The sequence below is a fragment of the Pithys albifrons genome, chromosome 18 (genome assembly GCF_047495875.1).
Source record: "Pithys albifrons albifrons isolate INPA30051 chromosome 18, PitAlb_v1, whole genome shotgun sequence".
Taxonomy (NCBI): domain Eukaryota; kingdom Metazoa; phylum Chordata; class Aves; order Passeriformes; family Thamnophilidae; genus Pithys; species Pithys albifrons.
The window spans coordinates 8,093,921-8,121,884 of record NC_092475.1 but is presented as its reverse complement, the minus strand read 5'-3'; the positions used below and the strand labels follow the sequence as shown (position 1 = coordinate 8,121,884).

At 44.4% G+C, this 27,964-nt stretch overlaps 1 protein-coding gene across 7 annotated transcripts in view; it reads right to left on the bottom strand.

The window, feature by feature from the left end:
* NFATC2 (nuclear factor of activated T cells 2) overlaps nucleotides 1-27,964 on the bottom strand; it is a 90,688-nt gene that overhangs the window by 24,394 nt on the left and 38,330 nt on the right. For all 7 annotated transcript variants that reach the window (XM_071572720.1, XM_071572716.1, XM_071572714.1 and 4 more), the window contains exons 6-9: nucleotides 23,335-23,475; nucleotides 12,145-12,200; nucleotides 11,104-11,230; nucleotides 8,824-9,519 (exon numbers count right to left, since the gene is read on the bottom strand). In XM_071572720.1, coding sequence (XP_071428821.1) covers nucleotides 8,824-9,519; nucleotides 11,104-11,230; nucleotides 12,145-12,200; nucleotides 23,335-23,475 — 1,020 coding nt within the window. The remainder of the gene's footprint in view (nucleotides 1-8,823; nucleotides 9,520-11,103; nucleotides 11,231-12,144; nucleotides 12,201-23,334; nucleotides 23,476-27,964) is intronic.

Below are 27,964 nucleotides of genomic sequence, written 5' to 3'. Positions count from 1 at the left end.
GTCATCTTGTACCTCTCACAGCCAGTGCAGGATTGTCTTCTTGTACATTTGTCCAGTCTGCTTTTAAAATCCTCTGAACACATGCTGGCTCCAAATCAGAGCACAGAAGTCTCTTGGAACTGATAACTAAACAGCACTATAAAATGATCAGACAGTAAAAGGCCATACCAGCTTCTGCTGGGCAGAAAAGTAGCTCTCACTACTTAGGAGTTCTTATAAGAAAAATAACTTTGATGGGAAATTTAGATGATTCATCCTCATTTTTTGGTTTAAAATGGCTGCAGATTTATAAGCTACAATAATTGCATTATTATTTATAACAAAGTATGAAAAACAGGTGGAAGAAAAATGGATTTTAAGTTAATCACCTTTAGGTCTTCATTCTTGTGAGAGAAAAGATCTATACTGAGAAAAAGTCCCCCATTAACTATCCATGCAGGATGTGACCTGAACTGGAAAAGTTCTGCTTATGTGAATAATGCTGAGAATCCAGCCATTTTTCTATAGTAGAAGACTTTATAACTGGCTTTCACTTTGCACAATTGTAGATCTTTAAGATGGTTATTCTTGCCAGGCATTTTATTTCACAATAGTTAGAGAAACGTGCAGATGTTTTCCAAACTTTTCAAAGCAGCAAAGCTCCTTGCAGCTGCTCACAACATTTCAGAAGTGCAGTTCAAGAATGGCTCGAGCTGCCTTTTTGTGAGCCATTGCAGGAGGAGCTGAGTCCTCCCAAGTATTATATTCAGCTTTAAGGGGAGAAAAGACCCCTTTCCCTACCTTTGCACATTCTTAATATTGCCACAATCTGTAACAAATGAAACTGTGAAGAGCAGCAATGCCAAACTCAGGCATTCAGGGTTCCTGAGTCAGGATTCCAATAATCATGAGACTGGTTTTAAAATCATGCAATCAAATCCCCACCCCCAGAGTTGCCTCATTTTTGTCTGCCTGGATTTTGAAAGACCAAACATCAAGGTTTTTATTTTTAACATTTTGCTTCTTCTTGGATCAAACTTGGAAAGATCACTAAGTAAAAAATAACTTGTGTTATGCTGCAATCACCTGCACAGGGACTTTTAAACTACTATAAATATTCCAAGAATTACAATGAAATTGCAAAGAATTAGCAAAAGCTTGGAGCTGCCTCATGGATGAAAGCCAATTCACTGCTTATACTTATTTAATTGCATCATGCTCATTCCAAAGGGGAGATAAAAGGACTTTATCTCCCTCTCTGTGAGGATGAATGCACACCTAGCTGCAGGTTCCTTGCACAACTCCTCAGGGAGGGTTCAATTCCCCTGAGCAAAGCATCTTCCTAAGAAGTAAATCCAGCTCATTGCATCACCTTTGCTGGGAGTTCCAAACATCAGGATTCATTCTGAGGTGGGCAGCACACAAAACAAGCAGTGCAATGATTGTCCATGTGAAAATCCCTTATATTACACCTTATATTTCTATTTATTCTATTAGGTGCCCCTACAAGTTTAGCCACTTTAGTGGCACTGGCAGTGCTGGTACAAACTCTCCTTCCAGTGCAGACACAGAGACCCCAGCACTACAGACACAGTGATTCCAGCACAACAGCCTCCAGTGGAAGAGCTGGTGGTGGTTCCCTCACTGGGCCTAAGCTGTGTTGATTCCAGTGTTTTTACACCAGCAGAGCTGTGTCTCTACAAGGGGGTTTTACCATAATAGCTGTGTTAGCAAAATAAAACTTAAAAAAAAATCAACCACCTTAACCAGCTCAGTTCTGTGGTAAGCTGCCAAAGTGTAAAACCAGCCTTGTTCAAGGTTTCCAGAGAGCTCTTCTCTGCCTTAGTGCAAAATGGTGAATTCAGTGCTACGAGGAGTTAACCCCCTTTTCTGCTTTGCATATTTTTTCATAAGCCATTTTCTAGCTGCACATTTCTCATCTCCAAAGTCCCCATTTTTAAAAACTGTTGTCAAAATATCTGTGATTTGGACTGAACTGAAAGAATTTCCAAGTGAAGCACCCAGTGGCACTCCTAGCTGCTAAGAAGACCTGGGATTCATTTTCCTTACTACTGTACTTGCTCATAGTCAGCTCTGCTCTCAGGCTTTGCCCCCCAAAATAAATGTTTCTAAGAGACACACCTGACCTTGTGACAGTGCATTGCCTGCCAGCAACCAACTGATCACTTCTAGAAAGCACATACCATACTTTGACACATACAGTGTGAAAGGAGCAAGTCTGGGGAAAGACAGAAAAAGGAAAGAGCAGCTCTGCCAATCCCTCCCTTGAGTGTAAAAAGTTTAACCATGTACAGCATGGCCAGCACTGCCCCAGTTCCTGCAGACCTGGACAACAGCTTACATGCCTCTGGTAGTCCCACATCTGTGCTAGAGATGCAGCTGGGGGGGATCTGGAAGTCTGGGATCCCCCAGGCAAGTAACAGTTTTACCAAGGACTTCTTCCATCAGCTGGAGCAAGTCCCTTAAAAGCTCTGATCCCACTTCACCCATCTGTGAGAGCTGGGGAAAAGCCTGCCTGCTTTTTTCTGCAGGGGAATAATGTTAATTCATTTCTCTGCACTGGATGAATAGTGTCACTGGACTGAAAAATGTTATTGTTATTATCCCTTCAAATTGAAAGTGCATTGAAGGAATAAAAGTAAATGTATGGTCTATTTTGGCAGATGTCTTCCAACAGATGGGTGTCTATGGTCTTCTTTATAAGAGCTGTCTGCTGCCTGTGATTCAGACTGTCTAAGGAATGCCATGGGCTTGGAGTAAATGGACAGCAAGTCTGGGAAAGGACTTTATTGTGGTTTAGAAGCTTTCAATTCCCAACTGCACGAACAAGTTCTCTTTTTTTTTTCAAGTAACTCTTTGCCAGTATTTCAAAACTATCACTGAAAATTGCTTGATGCCTTCCGAAAAACAAGCACTTTCTGCTGATAACAGTCCCCTGGCCCAGCCTTCAAATGGGGACTTGCCTTCCACCCAAAATCCCTGGAACTGGGGGTTCCTGTCCTGGTGCACCAGCTCCTGGTGGGGCTGTGCCCATGGAGGCAGTGCCCACGTCCCCATGCAGTGTGAGCCCTTGGCAGCCGTGCCCGTGGTCTCCTAATGGAGTCTGCATGTTCCTTTGAACAGGAAATGCTTTGTAGCGCAACTTGCCTGTGGGCACTTACTGCACCAATTAAAGATTCCTGAGCTCCAGAACAAAGAGGTGCCAGTGGAACTATGGTTTTAATCACTTGATTCATTTTCTTCCTTCCTCCACTGCTGATTTGGGATGTATGGGTTGTTCTTATTCTCCCTTTGTTTTGCTTTGCCTGTTTTCAGGCAGAGGGACAGTGGCTCAGAAAGGCTGCTGGGGAAAGGGCAGTCTTGAAACGGGGCTGGATTTGTCTGAATTTTTTAATAGCAGATTGTTTCTAGAGGTGGAGAAGAACAACAGATGGAGCCAACCAGAACAATACAATTCTTAGTCCTTATTCAGGTATGCAAGCGGGTTTTTTCCTGAGAATCCATGTGAGTTTTAGTAACATCAAGGAATTAAATGCTTAATTGTACTAGAGGGAACATAAGATACTTTTCGATGATGGTAAGCTAAGGTACAGGGTAGTGAAATACTTTTCCAAAAGGCCAAACTCAGACTCAGACCAGACTTTCCTCCTGATACACTGATCGTTCTACTTCCTGCCAACAGACTTACAGCTTTTGGGGAGCAGAACCACCTTGTTTTTCTCTTTTTATATTGCTTCTAGAAAAGCAGGACTGACATACGACTGGGGCCCACAGATTATAACATGACACAGCCCTGCAACAGCAGCAAACCAAAAATAAAGCATGCAGTGTACCCAAGGAGCACTGAAAGGTCCCTGCAGAGAACAGAAAATCCGTAATAATGTGAGTCAGAGCTCCAAGAATGAGTCTGATGAATACACAGATTTGCTAGAGTGTTTGAGCAGAATGTTTTGGAGAACATACAGGCTTCACTCTTAGTCAAACTCTGCCTGAGCAGAAGTGACCACACCTTCCATGAAAAGTATTGCTAATTAAAAACAGACCGTGGCTTTTTTGGATGCAAATTGTTACTCGAACTGAATCCCAGCCCATTTGCAACACTCAAATTCACTCCTGTCTGAAATGCCAGGAAACAGGAACATTTCCCCTCTGCCCTGTGTTGCTTTGTGCATGGAGAGGTGACGATAACAACTGCAAACATGCTCCTAATGCCACCATCTCCTGTGCTTTCTGGGGATGGAATCAATGCAGTGCTTAGACAGAAAAGCAGTTTCCCCACAGCCAGGCTTGTACAGCTCCACTGCTCTGGTGGGTGCATGGAGGGCTCCCAACCACCCTCCTGGCACAGTAGAGGTTCACTGGCACAGGGGAATCCCCAGCTGGCATCAGGCTGACAGAGTTGGCTTTGTGCCACCCTCCTCCATCCACTGTGCAGGGGCTGGGGAGGGGGAGCAGGATGCTCACAATGTGCCAGCACCAAGCCAGAGCCCCGAGGGCTCTGAGGGACCAAAGCTGGCAGGAACGACCTCAGTCTCTGACTGACTCTCAGAGCTGATGCTGTGGCTCTGCCCTGTGGATGGATCCCCAGGAGACCCAGGATCTCCAGGAGGTTCACCCTACCCAGCGTTGTCCCTAACAGCAACTGGCCTAAGGAGAAAAGAGCTGCTCAGAAAAGAAAGTTTATTCCTAAACATGAAGGAAAGAGGAGATTTGTGTTTCATTTTATGACACTCTGGGGTCAGACTGTCGATTTTCTTGTTGCTGAATGAAAGAACACAAAAAGAAAATGCAGGGATCTAACACACTCCAACTGGTCTTGGATGAGACTCCTGGTCAGAGCAATAGTTACTGTGATGGGAGAGCAAGACTGCACAAATTAACACACTGCTGGTAGTGAAGGTGCCTAGAAGTGCTGGGTGATTTACAAGCACCAAATGGCACACAGGGGCCCCAAATCACAGGGTACTGAGGGTTGAAAGGGATCTCTGGAGATCATCTAGTCCAACCCCCACTGCAGATCCATTTTCTAAAGAAATATCTGATGTGTCTGAAATTTTCTGTGAAATACCTGAGCTCACTATAAAACATCTCCGCTGATGATCAGACTGATAAACCACAACACAAGCATCTGCCTTGCTTTTCTCCTCCCCAGTAAAGATTACTGGTGCACCAAAAATAATTCAGAGCTGCTGTATCCAGCAGATGGTTCTGAGTGTCAGATGTGGTTAGACAGTTACTATTTGAATAATGACAATCATTTTTCTTTGTAAAGTAAAAAGCATGACAGCTGAACTGAAAAGAACTAAATCTAAGGCAGGCAAGTTGATAACACTCAGGACAAGCTGCATGTCCATGTCCGTGGAGCTGAGCCTTGTGTCTGTGCTGCAGATGGGGAACTGGCACATGGCAGCTGAGCAGCTTCCCAGGGCTCCAGAGGAACCCGCTGGCTCTGCAGCGAGAGCATGGACAGTCCAGGGCACAACCAGTGAAAATAACTACATTTTTAACTGGGTTTGTGCTTCAAACAGTTCATCTGATTGCTCTGAAGGTCCTGGGAGAACTAAGTTCTACTTGTCAGCATATTACTGTGGTGGTTTGGGTAACTTTTACCACTGTGGGTGGGTTTGATTATGAATAATATTAAGATGAGGCCTTGGTTGAGATGTGCCGATCACTCTCTCGCCCTATGGCTTTCACTTGCATTTGAAGCTCGTCCCTGTCTGTCAGCACCAGCCTGGACACCTGATGCACCCTGAGAGGTCTCCTGACCGTGGCCTATCTCCACTCCCAACAGTAATGAATCTCTGAGGCAGAGGCGTGTGACAAAGCTTTCTCTGTCAATTTTTCATGAATCTTCCCTTTCTCTGGGGATTCTTTACACTATTTGCTATCAAAATGTTACAGATACATATTCATTTTTACAGAGAAATATGGAGGTATATGGAGGACTATGTATACATATATATGTGTGGCAATATAGAACTTGCATTAGTCTCCCTAATGGGTGCATATTCAAATCCACAGAGGTCCTTGCACATGGCAAAGCCCACCTGAGAAGACAGGTAAATACCTTGCCATCACCTGCCTTGAAGACCACAATGTTTTGCTGCTGGTGCTATTCAACCTCAAGAGCCTGCAGCTCCTCAGAGGTGGGAACAGCTCTTATCTTTATAAGGCAGGATGTGGACAGGCTGACTGTGCTGAGCTCCCCGTACTATGTGCCCTGTGGAGCAGTAAAGGCTCTGAGCAAAACCAAACCATGGCCGTGGGATGAAGGACAAATGAAGAGAAGAAAATAATGATGGGTCCTGCCAGCAGTGGCAGGAGGAAGTCGAAAGAGGTAAAGAGAAACAGTAACTGTGTCATGTTGCGTCATGTATGATGTTCTTCTCCAGTCACTTCCAGGAGAGCTCAGAGCCTGGCACAGCATGCCTAGGCTGAGAGGCACCAGCTTCAGGAATGAGGAACTGACAGAGTGGGGCATGTCGCAGGACACTCCAGAAGTTTGTGGCAAAGCTCAAAATAGAAGCAAAGCCCAGAACACCAAAGCTGTGTGTTAACCATGAACACAGTGGACAAGAGTTGATGAGAGGAGGTCACAAAATCAAGGGATAAAAGCTGGACTCTCAGCAGAAATATGGAGAAAGAAGAACAAAGAAGAGGGAGAAGGAAGATGGGGGAAGGGAAGAAGAGTGAAGGGAAGTGAGAGACATGGAGACAGTGATTGCTCAAGAGGCTGTGCAGCAGCAGCAGCAGCAGACCTGCTCATGCCAAGCCTGGCTGGGGAACCTTCATCCCAGTATCCACCCGTGAAAACCCCAGCGAGAACTAACAGCTCACTTTATCTCAGAAGAGCTTTCTGGATAAAAGGGATTTGAGGGTAAAGCCTCCATAATCCCTTGGGTTTGCTTTCTTTTAATACTATAAAGCACAAACCCAAACTTTCTAGTCAGGAAAAACATGGCTTTTGTTATATTCTGAGTCACTTTTCCTCAGCAGCAAACAAAGTGGCTTTTCAATTCAAGTCTTGAACATTTCAGAATAAAATGCTCTACAAAGTCCTAAAGTAAATCACAATTCTCCAAGTCACATTTCCAGCTGATGTGAACTCACTGAGGTCAGTAAAGAGACTTTGTGTGACCAATCTCCCCTGGCCTGACTTTGGTGGCACAATTGCTACACTGATCTCCAGTTGAAATCAATTCAAGATGATCCAGTCAGCCAAGCAGAAGTCTGGAATTTCACTATTAACTTGCTGCTGTTGTGTCTAATGTCTCCTCTTAGCACAGAAGTTGAGTACATCCTTTGTGAGCTATGTTGCAGTCAGGTGTCACTGGCCCAATTCAAAACCCAGTGAAAATAATTTTGCAGTCCATTTTAGGTGTTATTTTAAGGGGAAGAGACTCTGGCTTGACTCTGAAGTTTGCTAGCTTTCACTTCAGAATTCTTTACTTCTATTTATTTTACACGGTTTGTCCCAAGTATTTTTAGAAATGTGGAAGAATCTCTCAGCTTCTCATATTAAAAGTACCTTAAACAACAGTACTCAGTTTTCCTACTAAAAAATTATCTTGCTTTGTTACCTGCCCAACTCCCTGAATGGAAGGTGGATCTCCTAAATGAAATTCACTGTTAAAACCCAATTAGAATCAGACAAGGTGACCAATAAAACACTACACGTTTTACTTTGATGGTATCAGAGCTATACCAGCCACATTTCCAACACAGACTAACTGAGAACACCATCCAAACTCTACCCTGCCCACAAAACCAGCAGCGGAGACTGTACATGGCATAGCCACAGTGCACACTCATACCTATGTTGAAGACAATAAAACATTCATGGGCACCATTTCCCCACCTCAGGTGAGTAACTGCAGTAAAAATCCCAATCTTCTGTGTGCTTACAGCACAGCCACAAGATCAAGCCATGCCTGTAATTGCCCATCCTGGGAGGGCAGCAGCAGTTCCCATATGTGACCATCAGCTCTGTACCTCCTGCATAAGAACACCCAACATTTGCAGCAACATATCCAGCAACCTCGACCTGCTCCCACTAAAATCAGTGTTGGCTTTATGACTGCAGTGTCCAGCTGCACTATGAATTCTGCATTGATTTCCTCTTGCAAGGAACATGCTTTAATAAAAGAACCAATCAACCAGATTGTCAATAGCTGCCTACCTAAGAATAAGTAGGGTATGATCAAAGAAAGCTTTACTCCAACTTACATTAATTCCCAAAGGCTAAATCAGCTGGCTCACAACAAAGAAACCGCATTGTTTTACTTATCAATGTCCCACTGTTCATCTAAGAACATCTGCTATAGTTTTGCCTGCAGCACTACCCCCATTCAGTACAGGCCTTGATAGACTGCTCAATGGGCTTTTTTTTGGTACAAAATGTACAAGAGCATTTTATAAAGTGGACTTTGCTCTGATATGAACAATACTAAAAAAAATAATTAAAAAGTGCATTTCATTTCAGATTCTCCATTTTCCAAATGAACTTTTGGCAAATGGAAACAAAATGGCAACAGCTAAACCTGACAGCTCAGCCCATGGCACCAAGCAGAGGGACTCAGCAGGTCACTTACTTCTTGTTCCATTGCCTAAGTGCATTATAATCTACCAAAAATGCAGTTAATGACAGACCAAATATAACAGAACATAAGACCAAAATATGCCATGAGGAAAGAGCCAATATCCACCCCACCAAAAGGAGGCCAAGCTGGTTTGTGCTGAGGAACAGGTGGGATTTAGAAGCTCTGAACTTGCCACCCCCCTCTAGCAAACCAACCCAGAGGAGAGAAGTGAGGCACTTACCATCATCCAGGTAGGCTTGGTCCAGGTTCTGTTCCTGTTTGATGGTGACTCCTGCTGGTAACACCTCTTTCTGGTCACTGCCTGGTGGTCCATTTTTGGCTGCTCGCTGGCCTGAGGCTGCCTGTTGCTGGATCACGGTTGGATATGAGCTTGGACTTAACCTCTGTGCTTGACTGACCTGGGGCTGGCTGGATCTTGCAACGTTAGATGTAAAATTTTCACAGCACATGATGTGCTGAAACTCTTGGTGACTTCCACACCTCAACTGCTGGTTGGTTGGTGAGTAGTGAATCACAGGAGAAGACTGCTGGTTGCCTGGGGAGTGGTGGAGCACCGCTGGAGTCTGGCCTGGAGAACCCGCGTGCACCAGCACCGACCTGTGCGCATCCGAAATGGCAGCTGGTGCAGCCATGAGGTTGGACTGCTGGTAGCCCAGCTGGCTCGGGCTCAGGCTCTTGCTCCTTTGGTAGATCACAGCGGCAGAGCTCTGCTGGTGGTACCGAGAATCAGGAGAGGAAAGGCCTGAGCGCAACTGCTGGCAAGGGGCCATAGTGGCCACAAGGCAGGAAGGGGACTCGGAGACCATTGTGTGCTGGGAATAGTAAGGCTGTGTTACTGTTCCCACACCACTGTGTACTGTATTGCAGATTAAGGCTGGATCATAGTCATCAATGGGCTCTGTTTTGATTGATGGTACTAGAATAAAGCATGCAAAGGACATTATTTGTAAGAAGCTGAGGAGAAACAGAGAGGTCTTTCCTTGAAGTAATTAGAGATTTAAGCTGTTTACAAGACTTGAATGTGTGAACTCATATCTCGCAGCCACCATGCTCGATAAATCACATATATGCAAACACAGCAGAGTCTCCCTCAAAAACACTCTTTACTGTGGAAAATCTTTACTGTACTAATTACCCACTACTAATTACTAATTACTAATAATTTCTAAAATTGAAGAATTTCATACTTCAGCTCATATTTTAATTCATTTAAGGGCAGTTCTGGAACGCATGCAAAACAAGAAGCCATAGGTAGGTGTTTCATGTAGTAATTCCATCTCAAAGGAAGACTGAACAAGTAGAAACCCTGTGATGTGTGTAACTCTTCATTTTCCTGTCAAACTTTTAACTAGTGACCAAAGGCAGAGTTGAACTATTTTAGCACTTCTATTTTAGTTCCTTTGCTGCCTGTGGCTTCCTCAGTGCTGAGAGATGAAGATCTTTCTGACATCATCATCTAAAAGACCATGATTTAGTGAGAATTATGTGAGTCTTGGTAGGATACATGATGGTCCTCTACTGGCAAATTCTCACATTTCTAATGATATTTTTTTCAAATCTTTCCCAAAATTCACTATAGAAACACCATACAATGGAAACTATATAATGGTCATGCAAAGGAGTTGTTTTTTGGAAGTGAAACGATTCCTTCCCCTAAGTGGTCTATTTTAAGGACTGTATTGAGATAGAAGTGTACTTCTCAATACTAATCTACAACAGAACAATTTAGCAACTATATAAAACCTTCATATTGATGATACCCTCCAGAGTTCAGAAATTCAGGGAGAGGACCAGAGAATTTCAGGCTGGAGGAGACCAAAATAAGAATCAGAATGAATGTTTGCCTGTCCTTAGAGACAAGTCAAATTAAGACATCATTTGAAGCTTCCATAAAATCTGGTACTGTTATTTTATGTTTTCTGGTTTCTACAAACACAATACTCTGATTTTCTCACTACGCTTTTCTCTCAGACAAAGCTGAGAAATTCTGGGAATCTCATTAGTAATCTTATTACATTTATTGTGACATGATTGACCAATTCCCAAGAGGGAGAACATCAGAAAAGCATTCATATTTTTCTCCACCAGCCTCATTGAGAAGAATATATATTGCTTGCTTTCCTCCATTCCAAGCCCTAGTTTTCCAGATCTGATGTTATCTTATTGCTGGACATGCCAGATGGGGAAGGCAACACTAATGGTTTCCAGAGGGTCACACCATGTCACAGACTGAGCCTGTTCCCACTGAGGCTGTTGACAAACTTCCCTCAAGTGAGTGGGGCACCATCAGCCCATTGCTAAGATAACTGTCACCTTACATTGGTGGCAATTCCTGACCATAAATCACATCCATCCTTCAACCCAAACAGTCACTGAGTGCTTAGCTGAGTCAAATTAGTAACGTTTAGATCCTCAAATAACAGCAAGAAAACAACATAGCAGAAAATCAGGTCTTGCTCATGAGAACTAGGCAACAGCTGGCTCTGTCCTCGAGAATTACCTGGGTGGTAGGTAAAATGCTGGGGTTGGCTTCTTTTCCTTTTGCCATTGATGACATAGAAATTCACCTTCACTGCTGTGCGGATGTGCTTGTTACGGTACTCGGGTATTTCTACAAAAAGCAGGCTCTGAAACACCAGAGGGTGACAACAAATAATTACTAACTGGGGCTGACTGCAGATTTCTGGGGGCATCTCCCCTTCCTACATGTTCAGGAATAAAGGAACAGAAATCTCCTTATTCATCTCTATGGAGGATATGAGAGTAAGAAAGGAAAAAAGGGCAGATAGTGCAAGACTAGGAGATTTTGGTACTGGCAAGCTGGTTTCTATGCACTGAATCCTCTACTGCACTTGATCTTGTCCAAACTTGGAAAGGGAAGCCTCAGTTACAAATAAAATACACAAAATGGCAATAAATGCAGCAGGACTGGTAATCATACAAGTGTGCACTGCAGAACTCCTCCTTTTTGCCAGAATAAACTTAATCATTCTATAAGCTTTTCACTTCAATACATCCGGATCCCATTTCCATGGAAATCAGGAGCGAGTCTTCCGTTCTCTTCTGCTGGGGCAGGCAAGGCCCTTGGCAGTGTGAGTGCAGCTCCTAAAGGCACTGACTGACTACAGGAAGGTCTCATTCAATAAGCAAAGGGAACAAAGAGGCTCATTCCCTTCAAAGACCAGTGTTCATTTGGAACACTGCAGGACAAATCCAGCCCTGCAGAGAGCACAGCACCCAAGGCTTCCATGTAGGCAGAGGAAGCCAGGACAGCCAGTGTCCTTCAGGGGGCTGAGCTGCTACAATAGAGTCCTCTGCAAGAACACAAAATCCATCAGTCATTCCATTTGCTGTGGGTTGCTGCTAAATGAATCGTTTCTTTTTGCAGCACATCTACTGCTGGAGCATTTGACATTTGCTCATCCCAGCAGCAAGATTGCTGCTCTTTCTGCTTTTGAGACGCTCTTTCAAAACTACCCTTGAATACAACTTGCTCTCTGAGAAGCCCTAGGAGAGGACATCCAGTGCTTTGCATACTTACAGGCTGGCTCTTATCTTTGTCCACTGTTGCCTCCATTTCCCAGATCTGCTGCCCATCTAGAAGAATATCACAATATTAACCTTACCGTAAATTTTTTTTTTAAATCACAGAACTTGACTTAAAAAGAAAGAAGACAAATTAAGGGCATCAAGTTAGCAAAGCTCTCAAAATGGACTTAATTCCAAGCAACTTCCCAGTCTTAACCAAAAGCAACAACATTGAATTTAAACACATTACTGAACACTTCTCTTGCCAGGAAAAACCTTACGTGAATATTAAAATTAAATGTTTGTGCAGAAATTAGCCAAACTGAGGAATGAAATATTTAGCACAGGTGCAACATCTGCTTTGTACCAAACTTGAGTTCAGCCAGCCTGACTGATGGAGGGCATCAGAAGGTCAGATCACTTCTTAATGGTCACATTCAGGCAGAAAACTTTCTGCCATTTTTAAGCATCCCATGGAATGCCACTGACAGTCCCGAAGTCACAATAAAGCACCAAATATTCACTGTACTCAGTGTAAAAGCACTTCACTACATGTATGACAGCCTCTACCTCTGAGCCACTGGAACTCTTTCTGCTTTTAATCACATCCATGCAGCTCTTCTCCATTCTGAGTTACAGAAAATGGTATTTACAGGGGAAAATAAAATTTGATCCCATATATGGAACACCACCAGAGTAGCCCCTGTGCTGTCAGAGTACATCAGTAGTGACAAGATTTTCGTACACAGGTTGGGCGCTTCATCTGGTTACAAATATTCCTTAAACCTACTGTGTCCCCAGAAACATTTTTTAGCAATGCTTTCCTTTTTACTTTATTTTTTTTTTACATTTTAATCTTTACCCCTTTGATTTTTATATTCCGTTGAGAATTTTCAGAAGAAAAATACTGATGGGGGAAAAAAATTGCCTCATACCTTTCTGAAAGTTTGATTTTAAAACTACCAGGGAACACATCTCCAAACACCCTGATGTGCCTGGGAATGCTGCAGCCTGAGGCTGTGTTTGCTTTAGGGGGATGTTTCTTTGGGGGTTCCCCAGGCTGCCTGCCCAGGCTGGACAGGACAAATGTGGACGTCTCCTAAAAACAGTCCTTCTCACAGGACTTTTTATTTCTCCCCATTCTTGGAAGTTCTGCAAGAGCTGCTTTTGTCCTCTGTTATTTAAGTACTTCTGCTTCTGGCAAAAAGGGAAATGAAAGAGTATTTTTAAATGCATTTTGCATTTTTTCTGTCGTTTTCCCCTTTGTTCTGTGCTCGGCCCAGACAATGAGCTGACAGATGTGCCGGGTTCTACCAGCGGCCCCAACCCCACGATGGGCTCAATGGCTGCTCCATGGCCAGGACACAGCCCTGGGGGGCCCTGCCTGCCCCAGTTCTGTGTCCTCTCAGCCCAGGAGTCTTTCCTGGGTGCCAGAACCTCACCTGCCCCAGCACCCCACACCTGAGATGCCTCTGCCACGTTCTGCTCCTTGAGCACACTCTGGGCATAGACAGGTTTTTCTTGAGGGCATCACCCACAGCACGTCCCTTCCTCCTTGGGATGGGCTCCAAGGGCACCTGCACCCCAACCTCCCTGCTGGAGAGGTGGGGGCAGCCAAGGAATGGCTGAAAGTTTGGTTTCATCCATCAGCTGCCTGGGAGGAGGAGAGGGACAGAGATCTCAGGCTTCCAGCTCCTCACACAGCCACGCCAGAGCATCCTCTTGCAGGAGGAAATGCTAAACAACTCGGATTTTTTTTTCTTTCAAGTGTTCCAAGTTCCCCCCAGTGAGTCAGTTGTGTTTTCTACACCAGCATGTGGATGAGTGGCTGCTGGAGCCAGGATGGCCTAAACTGTCACTGGAGCCAGCAAGGCTCTCACCCTACACCCCAAGAGACCTCTGTGCAAAGGGATGGAAAATACTCCATTATTTAGCATAATTTCACATAAGCATTGACTTTGGCCACTGCTCTGGGCTGTTGCACGCTCAATCTATAACCCTATGAATGCAACTTACTGCTGTTCCTGACAGCAAACACGTCAGGGAAGGGAGAAGCCAAAATACTGAGGGTTGAATCCAGAAAATACTTGTCTGATGACAAGGCAGTGAATGCTCAGAGGGGGATTCCTCTTTTAGGTGACCTTTGCAAAAAGATACCATCATAATGTGTGCTAAAGAACCTCCCAAGGCTCCATAAAAAGGAACCCAAAGTATAAATTTTTATAGTTCTCTGAGGAGAAGAGGAGGGAAAAGAAAACATACATGTCATAAAGTATGAACTCTGATAGAGACACATCAGAACTGCCTCAGCAATGCAATATGAAGATGTCCTGACAACAAGGACAGCCAAGTGGGAATATTTGACATCAGTTTTGCTCCAGGCAGAATGTTTTCATCTTTGTCTCTGTACTGCTAAATTCAAACAGTCTGTGCAGATACAACTGCACTAACTTCACAAAGAAGGATTTGTTGGTCCAAAATGCATAAACTAAAGTAGAAACGGGCCTCCAAGTCATCTGCCATATTCCAGAGGCCTGTGCAGCACATGCTATCATGACACAGGGGATTTGATTTAGTAACTGAGCCACTGAAACTGCACTGAGAGCTCATGAAGCCAACCATACACATCAAATGATGTTCAGGCTGAGTCCAGCGTCTGTGAGGATCAAGACTAAGAATGAGAATAAGGCCAGCCAAACAAGAAATAAATGTATTTGGGGTTATCATTCTAACTATGATAGATGCTTCTGTTTGGATATATATTCATACTTGTGGCAGCTAGACAGGTTTCTAACAAATCTGTCAGCAGCAGCAATGCCTGTTCCTTGAGCACTGAAGGCCTGTTGAATTCAACCACTCTGCAGTTCACTCCCTGACCTTTATGCTTGAATATGATGATGTGGTTCCATCTGTCTCACTGCCTCACTTTAGCTCGAGACAATCAATATTTGCTTTTCCTTTAACCACTCTGGATATGCACATTATGGTGAGCTTTTGGCAGAAGGAGGAGGGAGGCTGTGAATAAAATGAAAAATGCAACTGCATTCAGAAATCTCTCTCCACTTTAACCTATTCTTTTTGCTGGTAATGAAAAAAAACCTTCTGATTATGCGCACTGAGGGAGTTAATGGAGAGCAGGAGGGATGAACTGAGAAGTCTAAGGATAATCTGAGGAAATTCTGAACAAGAAAACTTGCACCAGACTGTCAACACATCATCCTCAGAATGTGCACAAATGAGAATATTTTTAGGAGGAAATTAAAGTGGATGTTTGAAGAAAGTTATCTGAAAAAATGGGATTCTTTTTGTAAGGATGTGGTACAAGTCAGAATGCTGATGTGATGGCAGAGGACAGCCCCCAGCACCAAATATGTCACAACCTGGACACAACCATGGGCCCTTCTCTCCAGTGTCAGGGTTACACCACAGATGAACTTAGCTTTGAGCAGGACGTTGTGCTCAGCGACCTCCTAAGGTCCCTTATGGCCTAATTACCCTGTAAATCTCTCATTCCACAAACAGGACAAATGACTGGACCCTTCCTGCTTGGAAACTGAGAAGATTAAGTCCCAGCCTGACTAATAATTTAATCTAAAGTCTACAAGTCCAGATAGCTGTTTATTGCTATCATTACACCTGCTTCAATAATGGACAGTGAAGAAAACTCCAGAGGAGAAACAGCACCATTTTTGCTGGAATACTGGAAGAGCACAAGCACAGAAATGGGGAGTGTGTGCTCAGCAGGTCACTCTCGGTGCTGGGCTGCCCCAGCTGGGGCATGGCAGGGATGTCCTGGGACATGCCTGGGTCCCACAGGACTCTGCTGCCACGTCCACATGTGTGGTGCCTTTCAGATTCTACCCCCAGCATGGAGAATTCAATCTGTGCTTCTGGAAACAGCAGTAGTTCCATTAAAGATGATAAAGTATTTTTGGATGTAGCCCCTGAGGTCTTACCAGCCCCGGCTGCCTCATGCAGGATTTTGACTGTTGTGGTTCCCTACTCATTTAATGGTTTGTCTTAGTTGGCAAGTCTTTAGCACCACAGGTCAGTGAAATGTTCAGGAAATAGAGATTTTTGTGCTGCTTCAGGGCTATGAGACTTAGCATTAAACCCTGATGAGAGATCTGATTGTGTCAGCACTCTTTGGAGGAATGAATGAGTTGTTGGAAGAAAGTAATTCTACCCTTTCTAACTCAAACTGTGATCATACCAAAAGTCCTGCTTCAAACTGGGGAAAATCAAAATGTCAGCCTGCATTAGGAACATTGTGGGTGATTCTCTGCAGCCCATTATAAGGCCTTTTTTAATTAGCCAATTAAAGGTTTTCTGAACCAGTTACAGCCTTTACACATTATTCACAACCCCTTACTCATGACTTTGGGGTCAGTAACTAGCAGAGAAACAAACTTACTGCTTTATTTGAATAAGCATGACTGATGGACTGAGAGGTTCAGGAAATTTTCTGTGCAGTTCTCTCCAGCTGAAAACTAAATATACTATTGTGATGATCCTGTATGGGATTCTATGCTTGCACATGATTTTATGCCTAAAACCCAACATTGATTTTCAGTCAAGCATTACACAAATTACTTAATGAACAACCTGTTACCTTTCTCCCAGGCAGCAAACCGTGATAGTTCCCCAAAGGAACTGAGCCTGGTAACTGCTGGGACAGCTGCTCCCACTACACACGCCTGCAGAGTTCCCTCTGGGCTGGCACTGAATTGTCCCTATTCATTGTGTTTCTTGGAAAGTCTTCCAAAAAAGCACAACAATTATCTCTGTCAGCCTTTATCAGAAGATGACAGACATCTCTGGAAAACAGACAAGGTTTTTCAGAGCTACCCCAAGAACAAAAGAACGAGCAATGAATGCTTTCCAGCAGAACAGACACCACTGTGGGATGTGGAAACCTCACAGGCAAGGAACGCTCACTCAGCGTCTCTGCTGCCCTTTTCAGGGACAAATTCTGAGTCCAGCTGGGAAGTCATTCAGCTCCATGTCAGGACAAGGTTGCTGAGCATCTGGTTCTAAGCAGCTGCCTTCTTCTAAGGTCTTACTTCAGAGTAATTTTCAAACTTTACAGCAAACACAGCATGAATGTATTTAAAACTCACAAAAAGTAGAACTCTTGAATTTTTTACTGAGCTTCATTTTCATGTATTTCTTTTTCTTTCTGAAGCAAGACTGCCCACTGCAGTTAATGGAGCTCTGTTTGGTGTGAGCTGAGCTCAGTGCCTTCATTTCACTGCGGACATAAGTTTGAGTCACCAAGGCCAAAGTCAAGGTCTGGGAGGTAAAAGGGCAATGGATTAGTCATCCACCATCCAGCCCAGCCCCAAATCTGACATTTTGCACAGTGAGAACAAGTCTAGAGGAGATTTCTCCCCATCTATTGTTGAGGAATTCAACTCAAATTAAAATACAACATAAATACAGTCGTTGAACAGTGAAGCAGCAGGAACAGTACTTAATTCCAGAGCTCTTCCAAATAATTCCTCATGCCAATTCATCAGAATAGATTTGTTGGTTTTTTAAGATTCTAAGTGTGTTTGTGTGTGTGTGTGTGTATAAATTATTAAACAAAAGCTTCTCTCAAAATAAAACCACTGGGAACCTCCATGTAATAAAATGAGTCACACCAGGATGCGATGACTAAGTGGGAGAACAGGGAATTCCACTCCCCATGCCAGCTTTCTTCATGATCAATTTTCTGTCAACAGGTGATGGGATCTTGTCTCTCGGCCTTTTGTTTATAGCAAGAATTATTATTTTTTAATATTCTTCCTAAACAATTAAGCTGAATAATCAGGACCAGGCAAACTTCCACCAGGCGCCCCCATAGTAAACAGTGAGCCAGGGAATCCAGGCCAGTAGTGGCTGCCTGTGTTAATAAGGATTTACCAGCTGTAAAATTCCAAAATCTTGTGTCATACGGGGAAACCTTCCAAAACACTGGATTCCACCCTGTCTCGCTGAGTCTCTCACAGCTATGGCAACTCCGTTTCTGCAGCTACACTCTCCTGCATTTTTGTGTGTGTGAGCCTTAGATTTTTTCCTGTTTTGCTGTGTTTTCTGGGATCCCCAGTTTGATGTCTGATGATTGTCCCATGGGATTACAAGAACACCTGGGGCAGGTAGCACATTTCAGCCAGGGGAAAAACCTTTGGGTAGAAAGGCTTGCTGGATTTTAGCAGCTGTAATAGCAAGGAAAAGCAGAAGGTGCCCCATTTACCCTGAAACTTTCTAATTTGCACAGCAAAACCAGGCAAAGCCTAATTCTCCTGCTTAGCACTTGTTGCCCTTCAGTGTTCACTAATGGTGGGATTTGCTGAGACACCTCCCTCTTCTGCACAGAAGTAACAGAAAAGAAACTCAAAGAGAACAAAACCTCCCTGATCCTCTCCACTTCCGACACCTTTGTGTAGAGAACTCCCTTACTTTGGTTCACTGAGGAGGGAGATGAACCTGGAAGGTGATACCTCCAGCTGATGCCAAAATCAGGTGGAACAGAGACATCTGTAAGTTATTCCCTCAGTCCATCCCATCACTCTGCAGGTTTGGGGTGGATGAGATATGCATCCAGCTTTACATGCTGGACTCAAGCCACAAACTGAGTGGAACAGGGAATGAGCTCTTTTGAAACTATCAGGAAAATAACAAGATAAAAAAATCTATTTCATATACTTTCTATAGAACCTCACATATTGCTAACAAACTGAAACATGTAAGATTACAGTACCACACTGAGTTTTGCTAACTCTGTAACTATTCCCAAATATTTGTGCTCTTTTCCTTAGCCTTTCCCATTAAAATCCCAAACAGTAGTTCATTAACTTAGAAAATCGGAGAGACTAGAGCTCAGCATTTGCACTCAACATTTAAAGTTGTTTATTTGGTCAAACAGCAAACATCTCTTTTGGATGGATCTTGGAAAAAAGTTTTAAAAATAGTTTTTGGTGGTTTTTTTTAATCTTTAATTTGCCTGAGAAAACCGCACCATTAATTTTGCATTATTAAGTTCACAAAATTAAAAGTTGAAAATAGTTTGCTATTTTCTGCATTCCCCAGGAGTTTTGGATCAGTCATGACACTGTCAGACTACAGACAGATTTGGTTATCTGGTGAGGAATTTCAGGGTTGACACAACAGGAAAGGGGAACGTTGCTGTAGACAGTGTTCGAATTCCCTTTCACGGCTCCCACAGAGGAGCTGACCATCAGCCTGGTTCCTCCCTCCCATCCAAAGCAACACACAAGCACCTTCTGTTCACATTATCCAGGGCACAATGCCACCTCACCACAGTTTTCTATAGTGAAAGGCTCCTGGGCGTCAGAACCCACTGGCACTTCCCCATGGTTTGTTTCTGGGGCGTGGAGCAGGTGCATTCTGTGCAGAGGAAACACCACTGACACACTGAACATGATGGTCCTGCCCTGTGGTGAGCTCTCCTGAAACCAGCAGACATTTAAGCACCACTGCTTGAATCCAGAGCTGGAAAGATTAATTTTGTCACAGGGACTTTGAAGGTCCATTCTTCAGGGGCCTGGACAGCTGCACCGGTTCAGAGGGCACAGAGAGCACCACTTCCTCTCCCTGCACTGCGTGGATGGACTGAAAGATTTATGGTGGATCTCCTCCAAGGATGGACACTCTGTTTGGGTTGTTCCTCCACCACCCACATTGTCCTAGCGATGATTCATGATGTCCATGTGGCCACCAGAAGAGTTTGGCAAGGGAAATCACGCTCCATTTGCACTTCTCTCCCAGAGAAACACAAAACTCCCCTATCACTGACAGCAGAGCAGCAGTAACCAGTACACAAAGGGGAGTAAACACAATGCAACCAACATCTGATTTGCAAATTATTACATGACAATTAAAATAAATAAAAGGGGGAATTCCAAATCTTTTTTTAACTGTACTGTAAGATCTGGGCCCCAACCAAACACTGACACCCTTGACATCCAGCATATTCCAAACCTATGATAGCTGTAAGACTGCTTTTCAAGCTCTTTCAGAAGAAAATTAAAAGAATACATGCACTTCAAAAATTTCCAGCTGTACAATCCAATCTACTTGCTTCCCCTGACCTATTTTTATTTAGCTGGGGCTCAGCTACATGACTCTGAGTTCAGATCTTAAAACTCCTTCAGCCAAACTCTGCTTTTGTGTGCTGGACTTACTGGATTTATGAGCTCCCCTTGCTTACAGCAGCTACAGATTACAGACTGTCATCAGGAACAGATAACCTTACAAAAACTCAAAAGTCTACAGCTTGCATGTTGATAAATATTATCCTTAAGCAAATTAATGCTATTTATGCCCCAGCTTTTCAAACACAAGTACTTTATCCCCCAGAGCACGAAGCTCCAGCCTCTTTCCTTGGCTTCCTGCTGCCATTTCCTGCTGCAAGCCCCAGAGACTGTCCCAGCCCTGCCACAGCTTGCGTGACAGCGCACAGTTAGTTCAGAAGGACATCCTGGCATAATGTGGGGAACAGTCCTTATTTTCCTGGTATTTCTATGGAAAAATATACATCTCTATAGTTCCGTGAAACAGAGAAATAAAAGCTGTTCATTATAGTTCTTAGAATCGAGCTGTATTTTAGTTGCAATTATGAACAGTTCTACATCCCTCTGGGTTGCAAGTACTGGGTGAAGAACCATCTCTAAGATCCAGAGGAGATGGAAATAGGTTTTGAGTATTCCCCTGAGGGCTGAAACCTAACTTACAACTGTGACCCCCAACTGCAGTTCCCCCAGTTTTGTAAGGTGACTGATTGCTGCTTCTCAGCAGACACTGATCCAGATCCCAAGTTCAAGGTGCTCCCAGGATTTTGGAGTCTATGAAACAACAGGGGAATATTTCGTCGGACAAAGATACTTGCACAAATGATTTTGGGGGAAAAAGAGCCTTGCTGCTCTCAACTTAAACTCTGGACACACAAGCCAAGCCCAGGAGCTCTGTGTATGAAAGCTACCAAATGGTTACCCACACTATTGCTCTCAGCATTGTCGTTACCAGCAGAGCCACAGCTGGTGGCAAAATGGCAAATCCAGTGCCACTTGCTAGCACAGACAAGGCTTGTGAGCAGTTAAAATGAAACTCAAAGCAAACCAAGCTTCCCCTGCAAGCTTGCTGCATCTTCCTGCCTTGAGAAAGGTGTGATTCTTTCACAGGCTCCCAGGGCAGCGCCGTGACAATGAGAGGGTCACGCCAGCGATGTGCTCTCCACCCACAGGGATGTTTATTGTGGCTTGCTGTGCTTCTGAGCAGCTCCTCAATGCTCTGTGCAAGGTGCAGACGGGGGTGCAGCCAGCGAGCTGCCCAAGGCAGCAGGATCCACCTCCTCCTTCCACCCAGAGCCCTCTCAAATCGATAAAGCAGGCTGCAGAACTCACTCTATGCTCATGCAGCACCGTGCAGGGCCAACTAGGCATGGCCACCAGTGATATTTAGAATTGTATACAGGGTATAATAAGGGAGGCTGAAAACCTCAGGTGCACAATACCCTAATTTCCAGGCAGACTCGGACACTCAGCAACCTCTGATGAACCAAGCACAGAGGCTGAATTCTCAGTATGGTGCAGTCAGCCAGTCTGATCAGCTCTTGCATGATCTGCATATCCAGCTCAGCTTTTCAACCTTCTCATCTTAGGATATACCTATTAAATAAGGCAATCTTCATTTAAAAGCACTTCAGGGCATCTCTGCAAGAGGTGCTGGTGCCTTATGGAACAATGCATGGATACACTGAGAACTGGCTCAGCATGAAGCAGAGTCCCTTGATAACCTGCTGCAAACCACACAGACTTCTGACTCAGACCAAGGATTTGACTCTGGGCCTTCCATGCTCTAAGCTGCCCTTCTGCCAATCATTTATTCAAAGTCCAGGAGACTGAGACTGCCTGCAAAGGCTGAGAGGTGGTGAGGCAGGCAGGATATGGAACACCAGCAAGGAAATCCCTGCTCCAGACTGGGCACAGACGCTGGGATAAGTCATGGCTCTCCCCTACCAGGAGGTAAAAAAAGAAGCAAAAAAACCACAGTTTCCCTAACAGTGAAGAAAAGCTTTAGATTTAGTGTGGAAAATGTTGTTGTTCTTTTTACTTTCTAACATCTATTCCAGCCAGAGCCTTCTCTGCTCTTATATGGAAATAGGGGCAGGGCATTTTGGAGGTTTCCTCGAAATGGCATGAAGAGCTCTCTCCTTCGAGTGGATCATCTCCTGTAGTTACAGCAAAACATTCCTGGGACAGGTACTGTCATGGGCTGCCAAGTGTGTTCCCATGCACCTCCACAACTCGCTGACATCCATGGAACAGTGGCAGCACAGTGGGAAGGAATTCATACATGGGCTTAAAAGGAAACACAGCGTGCCATAAAAATTCCTCTGACTGCAAGGCTCATCTGAACCTTCACATTTCTTCAGAGCCTTTCATACCTGCTGTGAAATAGCCTGGCTTGCTGGTGCTGTGGGAAGGAGCTGGGACCCACAGAATGCTTTTTCCCCAGCTGATGCCCAGATACAATCATTTTTGTCTCAATTCCTACTTTCTTCCAAAGGCATTATCCCACGGATCATGCACATGAAGTTCTCTTGGGCCGTGCAATTTCTTAAACCCCTGCAAGTCGCTGGATTAAGGTGTCTCTATCTCAGCTTGCCAACAGAAAATTAGGAGCCACAAGTTTTCTTAACAGCACAAAGTTCACAATAAAAAACATGGAAGATGAACTGATGCATTCTTGTATTTCTTTGTGTGTATAAAAATAATTTTACTTTGATATAAAAACATACATTCTGTACATTTTTCTCCAATGATTTTTCTAAAGGGAAGAAAACACAATCTTTGCCTGTACTTCACATCAATAAAAAAATGTTCATTTCAATTATGATTTCTACAGTAGTGTTCACTAACCAGGAGATTGAACAAGCACACAGGAACATGCAACGGTCATCTAAATTCTTTGATAACATATCCTGTTCCTGCTGATTCCCAGTGCTCGCATTCTTGTGAACCAATAACACAAATATTTGCTCCCAAGTCTAATTTTACTCACATGGTTTTACTTACATGAACCTGAATGGGATTACTCACTTGAGTAGGGTTAATCACAAGCACAAATCTTACAGTGAGACGTGGCACTACAGATTTGCCTTATCCCATTAGCAAAAGTTAGAAAAAAAATGCCTTACCTGATGTTTTTTCTGTGAACACCACCTTGGACTCTGCTGTGAAATTCTGTCCAGTCAGGATCATCTGTTGTCCTCCATAAACGAGGCAGCTGTCAATGTCTTGTCTTTCAACCATTGGAAGCTCATGAGCAGACCTTTGGGCTGTGGACAAATTGCAAACATGAATGAAACCAACTCTTTTACCAGGACTTTCCAAATCTTCCCAGAACTATCCACAGATTGATCTTGTCATCATTACCATCCCTTGACTGCCAAAGCAGCTTCTCCAGGGTGCTAAATTTAGGCCTGAGAGGGAAAAATAAACTTACTCAAGGCATTTTATTTGGAAACATTCAGGAGCTGGCTGCAGCAGTTCGGCTGTGCTGGCCCTAGTCCTCGTCCTTGAGAAAGGACAGCTTGGATGAATGAGCTGAAACTTGCCCATGTCTGTTTCCAAGTGAATGGCCAAATTTTCAAGTGCAGGCACACTACAGCCCTAGAGCCCAAAAATTCCACCTGCAGAGAGGATTCCACTGAGTAACACTGAATTCCTTCAAACAGGGGGAAAAAAAATGAGCCTTTTCTACAAAATCCCACTGCCTCCCACACAACAGGGGCAGTGCTGGGCCTGGCACAGTGTGTGTGCCAATAAAAGCTGTCTCCATGTGCAGGTATCAAGCCCTGTGCACATCAGAGGGGCAACCAGGAAGCCACATTTCAGAGCAGGGTGGTCACACCAGGACTGCTGCAGCCCAGGAGTTCTGCAAGATGTTTTGCAGAAGTCTGAACATCTGAGAAGCAGGGCCCTGTGTCACAGACTGAGATTGATTATAAAAGGAAAAGAAAGAAAGGAAGAAAAGGTAGGGTGGGATCCAGATGGGCACATACGTCATCAAGGCTTTCTGAGGTCTTTAGTGTTCTTGGCCATGAACTTCAAGCGTGACTTTGGCAGGTTATTCTCTTTTTCCCCAGCCACAAAACCAGGACAGCGCCATCTCTTCACATACTTTCCTCTCATCCCAATAAAACAGCCATTTGCATGGTCAGAAAAGCTTTGGAGAATCCTGGTCACCATTCCTGCAAACCCATTCCAACTGTTCGCTATCAAGCAGCAGGAGCTGAAGAAAGTGAAGATGCAAGAACTGTTCCCTACAGCTGGAAAATATCATGAGCTTCCCTGTGACCAGACCAGGTGGGCAGCAGTTTGGGTCTGCTGAGCTGTGAGTTCATGACCTGCACTCAAACTCCTCCAGATTCATCCACCCCAACTGGAAAGGCCTCCAGAGGATCCTGCTCATCTCTTTAACAGCTGCCTTGGCTGGATTTTAACTTTCTCTGACAAAGAGACCCTGAGCACTTGTGTCTTCACTGAGCACCATTGGCTGCTGAGCCAAAAATAAAGCAATGCTATCCTATCCTATACATTCAGCTGGCCCTGCACTCACACATAGGCAGGGCTGGGCTGTCTGTGACCTGACCTGGCACTGCTTTACTGCTGTGCAGCCTTCAGAGAGCTGAAAACCCAACAGATCTGGGCCACAGCAAGAGCTGTGCAAAGTCTCTCATCATAGGAAGAAAATGCTTCGCTATTTGGTGAGAAAACACCAGCAGTAAACCTTTCATATGTTCTGGAGCCACAGGGGGCAACTTACTAGCTCAGCTGAACCCTTCAGTCACAACACAGAGACATTGCTCTTGTTAAAGACACAGCCAATTCAATGTCTGCAACTTTCTTGCACTATTTGAGAGGCATTTTCTGTAATCCATTTAAAACAATCTCATGACTCATTGTTTCTTTCAAATAGGTAACAATATCTGGGCTAAGATACTGCCAATTAAAAATATATATTCAGATTATCTTCACAGAAGCTGATCATTTCTTTCACATGCCTGTATGATTAAATCTTTTCCCAAAATACTATAATTTTTGATGAGTTCATAATTGGATTTGTCACAAAGACAGTTCTTTAACCTCAAATCTTAAAAGTAAATAGCAATCATCAAAAAACATATCTACAATAGTCAAGAGAAAATGGATGTAAGCATTGCCTGGGACACTTATTCCTATTCCATGCCCAAACTTTACTTCCAAAGCATCCTAAGTCACCAAAATTCCAAATTAACCTACATCTCTCAGACTTCACTGTGGTAATAGAGAGCTTGGTACCTGACATCCCACAGATCAGTGATTCCCAAGGCTTTTTCAGGATGAGGAAGGACAAGTTTTAGCCTGGAAATAACTGCCTGACTCATCTTAGTTACTTTTGGATCTCGCTGCTGAAGACCAAACCCCTGTCCAATTTCCATAGAGTGCAGTGTTTGTGTACACTGCAACCTACCAGGGAACCCAGGATCAGTGGGAATGTGCATCCTGGGTCTTGGGAAGTGCAAGAAGACCTTCTGTCCTCCTTCCCAACCATAGACAGCCTCAGCAGCACTGCCTGGAAGACTGAGATGGGCAAGGGTGCTCTGTGTTCTTAAGAATATCCATCCAGTTTTCATTTTCCAAGGTCTCTTTTTTTTTTTTAACTCAAACCTGTAACGTTTCACCCCATTTCCACCAGTACGGAGGTTCAAGGTTCAGTGTGGAGCTGCCTCAATAGGATTACTTTTTTTTTCCTCTGCAAGAAATATTAATTGCCAATAAATCCCCTTCCTCTAAGGCTCATGATGGGTGGACTGCATGCAATAATTTCACACTATTCCTTCTCTTCCCCCAGGGGTTGGCACTTCATAAAGTGACCTACAGCTACTGGAGTTTATGAGCTTTGAATAAACAAAACACTGTTGATTTAACCAGTTGGGGTGTTTACTTTCAATAGCAACAGTTACTGACATAAGGCAGCAAAGCAAATGCTATAGAAATACTCACACTTGGCCTGAAGCAGTGTGTCAACCTATTAACAGGGGACATTATTTTTCTATTTTATTTGACTGTTTGCAAATCAAGATGTCATGGGTTCCTGGTGCCAAGAAATACAATGCATGCAGTGACACCAGAGAGAAAGGGAGCTGCTGTCCTGGAGCTCTGCACCACCCCACGAGCCTCAGCCTGGAGGGACGAGCCGCTGCTGCCCATGGCCCACCCAGGCTCATGTGCACCCAGTGCTGGTCGGGGCTGAGCCTTCATCCCTTCCCCGTGGCAGCAGGTGAGGGACAGGTTAAGATGGCCTAAAACTCCAAATGCTTCACATGGGATGCACAAGGAGACTGACCCTAAGAAAGTGTGCCAAGCAGATAAAGGTGTTTTTCTTCCTTTCCCACCTGCCTGCTGCATCCATGAGTGTTCCTTTTATCAGCAGAGAGAATGTTTGAATTTTAGAGGGGAAAAAATTATGTTTTGAGACAGCTAATGACCTGGATAAGTGTGTTGTGTTCAAATCTCCTCCAGGATAGTGTTAGCCATTGCTGTTAGCAGGGTACAAATGACAATATCAGTTGTACTCCCTAAGGTGCTCCTCAGGTAACCCCAGCTCCTGAGAGCCCTTCTCCCCCCATCTCCCTGTCAATGCTCCTCCTGCACACATCTCCTGGGATGAGCAGTTCTCTCCCTGCCTGAGCATCGTGTTTCCTTCCACCAGCTTGGGAGGCCTTCCAAGTGCTGCCTGGTCTTGCCCAAAAGCTGACTCGCTTTATGAGGAGTCTTAATCAAAGCTGAATGTCTCTTAACAGCCTCCAGAGAGGAACTGTCTCAGCAATCTCTCCCTGCATGTGCCATACGAACAAGGGCTGGATGGGGTAATGTAAGTAAAGCAAAACACATTATTGTGACCTCCCCTTCAGCAGGAACAGACTTGTGATCTCTGTGCAGAGCAGTGCACATCTGACTGATGCTTCCAGAGCAGAGACACTCCCCAGACACTGCCCAGCCTCAGAGAACCAGCACTACCTCACTGCTGCCTTCTTCAGAGTAGCTGAGGCCTCCATGCCAACCTCTATGGCAAAAGAATTCTTCCCTATAAGGGTGGTGAGGCCCTGGCACAAGTTGCCCAGAAAAGTTGTGGATACCCCATCCCTGGAAGTGCACAAGGCCAGGTTGGACAAGGCAGCCTGATCCAGTGGAAGGTGATCCTGCCTCATGGCAGGCGATTGGCACAAGATGATCTTTAAGGTGCCTCTCAACCCAAGACATTCTGTAGTTCTATGATGAATACCTGCTAGAGCAAAACTGCACCACATCACCTCTCTGACACCTGCCACACTGAATCCAGAGCTTAGGTTTAGCTGTTGTCCCCATTGATAAGGAGGGGTCAAAGAGATCCTGTCCTTGTGATACCTGATCTCAAGGTGCAGGACTGAGGCTCACCTGCAGCTCACTGAGGGCAAAGCTAGCATCACCTCTAATTACCTCTACCCACCATCACAAGCCAAGTAAACACAAAAATGTGGCTACTTGAAAGAGGTGAGGTCACAACTTGCACCCGCAGTGTAGGAGTCTCACCAGACCAAATATCAATGTCTGTCTTTGGAGCCCCCCCGTCCTTACCCTGCCCAGAGAAGCCCCATCTCACTCCAGCTGGCTAGAAGCCTTTGAGCCATGACTCACCACTCCTGACAAGTCTTTCCAAACTCCCAAAGGCTCTTGGATCCAGCCACTGATTTCTGCTGCATTTGAGAAGAGCAGCTAAAAAACCCTGACCCCTAAAAGCAA